Consider the following 6,093-nt stretch of genomic DNA (forward strand, 5'->3'; position numbering starts at 1 on the left):
TTAGCTAACCACCCCCCATTTGTAGCCTAATAAAAATTAACTGAGCTGTTAGAACCCCAAAATTTCTTAACTACAGTTCATATCAAACTTCAAAATAAATACAATTTAATACAAAATTTTAGAAAAAAACCCCCAAACAACAACACAACTTTTTATTTGCAGAAACCTATACTTTATCTTAAAGTTATCCTATTTAACCTACTACATCCATTATGGAACACACTGGATTTATTCACTGTGTGAGAAATAACTGAATTTAGAATCGCAATGATGCAATCACCTGTGCTAGTATTAGGCTATTTCAGAGACTTGTGTGTGTACCTTAAAATGACTCACTATGTCATTTTCTTTAAATTTGGTTACAAATACTGGAAAAAGAAAATAATGTCTCTACAAAGTGCTGAGTTCCTGTTACTCTTATGAAAGCCAATGTGACAAATCAGGATATTTAAAAAGCTTCTCAGCATTTCGCAGGTTCACACCCAAGACTGGTTTAGAGACTGTGATGATCTTTAGGAAAGCATCTCTTTCAGAAGTAAGTTACATCAGCTGTGACAGGGTAAGTTTCCAATACTGTCTTCCCTTAAGTCTCTTTAAATGATGGCATCATGTTCATCACTGTAATGGAAACACAGTAATTAATATTCCACACTTCAAGCAACAGTCAACATGAGAAAGAGCCACTCAGCTACTGCTGAGAAGGTGATTTTGTGAGCCAAGGCTGCCTTGCTAGGAAGGGCTAAGGGCACATTCATCTGGGCATTACAGTCCCCTCAGCTAAGCCGGAAGTTAATTGAACAATTTCATTTTGTCAACGCTCCTCCAGCTTCACTGGCCTTATTAACGTCTTGTCTTTCACACTTCATTCATGTATTTTGACTCAGGCATATTTATCCTGTCTGTCTTACCTATATACAGCAGTAACAGTTAATCAAAGCCAATTTACAAGCTCAGCAACACATTCTCTTTTTTTAAAGATACTATTGATCTGGATTTTACAATATCCGTCCAAACACTACTGCAGGCAAACATGTGCAGCAGAGACTGGTTTAATTACATGACCAGTAAGTAGGAGTCAAGATGGAGAGAAGACACAAGGCCTGAACACCAGTATCCCAACAAGTCTAATGACATCACTTAAAATCATAGAATCATCAAGGTTGGAGGAGACCTCCAAAATCATCAAACCCAACCATTAACCTGCCACTTTGCTGTAACCCCTAAACCACATCCTCCAGCATCACATCCAGACACCTCTTAAAAACTTCCAGAGATAGCAATTCCACCACCTACCTGGGCAATCTATTCCAGTGCCTGACCACCCTAACAGGGAAAAAGTTTTTTTTCCAAATATCTAATCTGAATCTCCCCTGTCTCAGCTTATGACCGTTTCCTCTAGTCCTCTCCCTGCAGGAATGGTAGCAGAGACCATCCCCTACCTCTCTACAACCCCTTTCAGGTAGTCTTAGAGAGTGATGAGGTCACCCCTGAGCCACCTCTTCTCAAGGCTAAACAAACTCAATTCCCTCAGCCCTTCCTCATACAACATGTTTTACAGACCTTTTATGAGCCTCGTTGCCCTTCGCTGGACTCACTCCAGTGCCTTAATGTCCTTTTTAAAGTGAGGGGCCCAAAACTGAACACAACACTCGAGGTATGGCCTCACCAATGCCGAGTACAGGGCAATGATCACTTCCCTAGTCCTGCTGGCCACACTATTCTTGATACAGGCCAAGATGGCATTGGCCTTCCTGGCCCCCTGTGCACACTGCTGGCTCATATTGAGCTGGCTGTCAACCCTGCTGAAATCCAGATAGACCACATCCACAGCCTTCCCTTCATCCACTAAGCAGGTCACTTTGTCATAGAAAGAGATCAGCTTGGTCCAGCAGGACCTTCCTTTCATAAATCCATGTTGGTTGGGCTTGATCCCCTGGTTGCTCTATATGTGCCCTGTGATGGCACTCAGGATGATCTCCTCCATGACCTTGCCTGGAACTGAGGTTAGCTTACAGGCCTGTTGTTTCCCAGATCCTTCTTCCAATCTTTCTTATAGATTGGTGTCATGTTTGCTAATTTCCAGCCAGCCAGAACTTCTCCAGTTATCTAGGACTGCTAGTAGATGACTGCAAGTGGTTTAACAAGTTCTTTTGACAGTTCCCTCATTACCCTGAGGTGGATCTCATCAGGGTCCATGGACTTGTGAGCATCCAATTGGCACAGCAAGTCATTAACCATCTCCTCCTGGATTATGGGGACTTCACTCAGCTCCCCATCGCCAACATTCAGCTCTAGGTGCTGGGTATCCTGAGGACAACCAGTCTTGATATTAAAGACAGAAACAAAGAAGGCATTGAGTACCTCTGCCTTATCCACATCCCCTGTCACTACATTACCCTCTGAACTTAGAAACTGATGGACGCCCTCCTTGACCCTCCTTTTGCTGCCAACGTATTTACAAAACCTTTTTTTGTTGTCCTTAACACTTAAATCAAGTTCCAGCTGGGTTTTGGCCCTCCTAACATTCTCCCTGCATGATCTCTCAGCATCCTTACAGTCTTCCTAACTTGCCTGACCCTCCTCCCAGAGATGATACATTCTCTTTTTATTCCCAAGCTCCAGTTCTCTGTTTAACCAGGCTGGTCTTTTTCCTTGACAACTTGACTTCCCACACATAGGGACAATCTGCTCCTGAAAGTTTAACAATTCTTTTTTAAAACATTCCCAACCTTCCTGAACTCCTTTACCCTTCAGGACTGACTCCCAAGACACTCCATTAATCAATGACCTAAACAATTCAAAGCCTGCCTGCCTGAAGTCCAAGGTGGAAGTTCTGCTGCTGGCCCTCATTACATCACCCACTATGTCCAAGATGTCCTTCTTTGTTTTCAAAGAAAACAAAGCTTTAAAACAAGCTTCTTGACTGAGATGGATGATATGGAATATGAAAAGCAAAGTGACCTAGTTCTTAAACTAAATGTGGGACAAAGAGGCAAGTCCAGAAGCCTGGGAGAAACTGAGTGGAGATGAGTATAAATGGCAAATGAAATGGTACAATTTTGATTGAATTTCACGACAAAAAAAGGGGAAGCAAACACCAAAGAACGAATAGATACAGAGTCTAGGAAAAAGTCTCCAGAGGACTATCAGAAATCTTGCAAATTGCAGCAAAAGTTTCAATAACATGTTAACTATTCATGGAATAGCTAAAAAGACAAGAATCTTTAAAAAAAAACCAAACCAAAAATTGTTTTGTAGAATAGATCAGAGAAAAAAGCCCACACAAAAGAAAGGCATAATACTAATAAGGAATAGCTGAAGTGGTGAAACACAAAACATCACAGTTAAATCTCTTCATTATATTAATATAATGTACATTAAACAAATGCATCAGAGTTCATTCTGCCCATTTTGTTTGCCCTTGTTCCCTTTAAGAAGGTAGCAAACGGACAAGGGACAATCCCTTAGGAACTTACATGGTTCTGTACTGAATGCCTCTTCTGGAGTGATAGGTTTTACATCCAATGTAGAGGATAACTAGGACTCCAAGCGTCAGCACGATGCCACCTACAAAACTGCCCACATCAAATCTGGAGGATCTGGCTATGACAGCCTCAGATTTTGATGTGGCTGAAAAATAAGAAAACAAAAGGCACTTTCTTACAATGCTTGCAAATGTGTGTTTTGAGGGACTCCTCTACATCCTGCCCTCCCCATTGACATACCACCTAAAGACCCAATTAGACAAATTTAACACAGATAAACTGATAAGATACCAGTCAAGCACACTGAAACAGCTCCTGCCCTTCTTAGGCCAGTTCAAGTGTTCTTTATACCCTCCAGGAGCCAATTTAACTTTCTAAGCTGGCCTGAAATTAACCTAAGCATAAAAGGAAGTTGCTTTTAGTCAGATGAGCATACCAAGTCAGGCCTGCAAGAGGGCTCTAACAGCCACCAAGTTGGTCAGTATAATTACATGGTGGGAGTAAAATACTTTGGTGATGATAAGCAGTTTGACTGCTTTACCTTGTCTTAAGGTATTGTATGTTCACTGTTCAAGTGAGATCACCTCTGCAGCCCAACAAAAATATTGACATAGACAACATGACCTCAGATAAGTCATAGCTATTTTGCTGTGAAAACTGGTTACATCTGCTACAAACTCCCACCAAAAGACTCAGGCTGTGCCTGTTTCTATTTGTACTTGTCACAGGGAGCATTACATAGTCAACTAACAGTTCTGCTGGCGACAGCTTCACCTACCCAATGATGCTTCACTTATATGTGAGCAACCCCCATCTGTTTGGAAGTGTAAGCATGAAGTGGTACAAATTAGCAGCTAACTGCAAGGAAATACTGAATTCTGTCACCACTGTTTTTGTACTAAAGGGTCCTGTCAAACTGTATTTGACAACTTCTACATAAAGTGTGACTTGTGCACAGTCATACGTTATCCTCTGTTAGGGATAAACTTCATTACATTGCTAACAGAACTCAATGTTTTTACCAAGCCAGCAGACGTGTTTTGAGATGCAGGTCAGCTTTGAAAAAGGAAGTATGAGAGATGAGTTTAAGGAGAGCTGAACAAATACAGAAATTGTATGCAAAATCCAGGCTTTCTCCATAACGTTGCTAGTCTTGCTGGTGGCTGCTGGTTCAGATCACATGCCTTCCCCCCCATATATGTCAGGTCTCTCAGGTTAAGTGAATCCTTATTTAAGTAAGCAGAGCACTCAGAGCAACGTTATTGTAGCAACTTAATAAAAAAATCCCACCTTAGTCTTGTTTCTCAGCATACACAAACCTTTCTTTGTTATTCTACTGTAAAACTAACCAGTCTGCAACCCATGTGAACATGTATGCAAACCTTTATGAGCTTCTTGAACTGTGAACTCACCAGTTACAGAAGTGGAAGAAATCTTGGAAGTGGTCACCACTGTAATATTGAGCTGTGAGGCTGTGACTGATGAAGCTGTGGTGGATCTTACTGTCTGGCTGGTTTTGGTGGGCTGAGTTGTCAAGATGACAGACATAGTGGTGTTGGTAGGCTGGCTGGCAGTGGTCAGATGAGTAGTACTGGTGGACGTACCTGGGCAATTTTTGTGATACCACACAGAAAAGTACATAAAAATAATGAACTGCATACTCTTTAAGACAACACTTATCATGCCCAAACAGAATGACAAGCCCAAACAGAGTAACAATGAAAATGCCACTGCACAAGTATCCAGGCTTGCATACAGACTCTTCCCCTATGCATTTCCTTTGGAAAGACCTGACTTCTGGGCCTCAAGGTCAGGAATGGTTTAAAGGAAACACTAAAGAAAACCTGGATAATATATGATAACTTTTAGAATGGTCAATTTTTTTTTGCTGTAGAGCAAAAGTAGGCATGACTCTGTAGAGTCATGCCTAACTTAACAGTATTTTCAAATGCAATAAAATTCTATATCAAGAGTAACTTTCCATTTGAAGCACCCATTTTTACAGACTAGCTTTTCTAGTAAGAATGTATTTTGCATGAAAATGCCTCCTCGCCCCAATTTTAGTAATGATTTACTTTAATTTGCTTTTGAATGAAACAGTGGCATTACTAAGGCTTCATATATATTAAAACTTAGCATAGAGAATTCTGTATTTATGTGAAACTAAGGTTCAAAAGGTTTTCCACACACAATAAAAGTTCAACTGAAGTATATCTGCTGTCTTACATAATTGATTTAGTAGCGAGCTGTCTTGCCAAGGTTAAAACAAAGACTGGAATGTTGTTTCACAAGTTTAAATGACACCTACTGCCTTTAACTTTTACTTCACTTTTATCTAACACTTCCCTCCTCAGAAAGCACAAATGAACTGTTCAGAATAAAAATACCATGATGCAAAATTCAAGAATAATAGAGACTGATATTTATAGCAAAATCCTTAGAACCTCAGCGTAAGGCAGCCATCTAGAATGATCTTAAAACAATTACTTATTTTTCTAAGAAGGAACTAACAAGAAACATGAGCCTGTTATGCAACTAACACTTCCCTAAGCATACAATGAGGCAAATAGCTTTTATGCACAAAGAAATTCTAGAGAGAAAAAGTTCC

At 40.4% G+C, this 6,093-nt stretch overlaps 1 protein-coding gene across 1 annotated transcript; it reads right to left on the minus strand.

The window, feature by feature from the left end:
* Nucleotides 1–593: 593 nt before the first annotated feature.
* TMEM123 (transmembrane protein 123) lies at nt 594–5,168 on the minus strand. Its single transcript, XM_009069482.1, has 3 exons — nt 4,898–5,168; nt 3,477–3,630; nt 594–618 (listed from the first exon to the last, which is right to left on the minus strand). The coding sequence occupies exons 1-3, from the start codon at nt 5,166–5,168 to the stop codon at nt 594–596; spliced, it is 450 nt and encodes a 149-aa protein (XP_009067730.1).
* Between the last annotated feature and the right edge of the window lie 925 nt (nt 5,169–6,093).

The sequence above is a fragment of the Acanthisitta chloris genome, unplaced genomic scaffold (assembly GCF_000695815.1).
Source record: "Acanthisitta chloris isolate BGI_N310 unplaced genomic scaffold, ASM69581v1 scaffold3292, whole genome shotgun sequence".
Classification (NCBI taxonomy): domain Eukaryota; kingdom Metazoa; phylum Chordata; class Aves; order Passeriformes; family Acanthisittidae; genus Acanthisitta; species Acanthisitta chloris.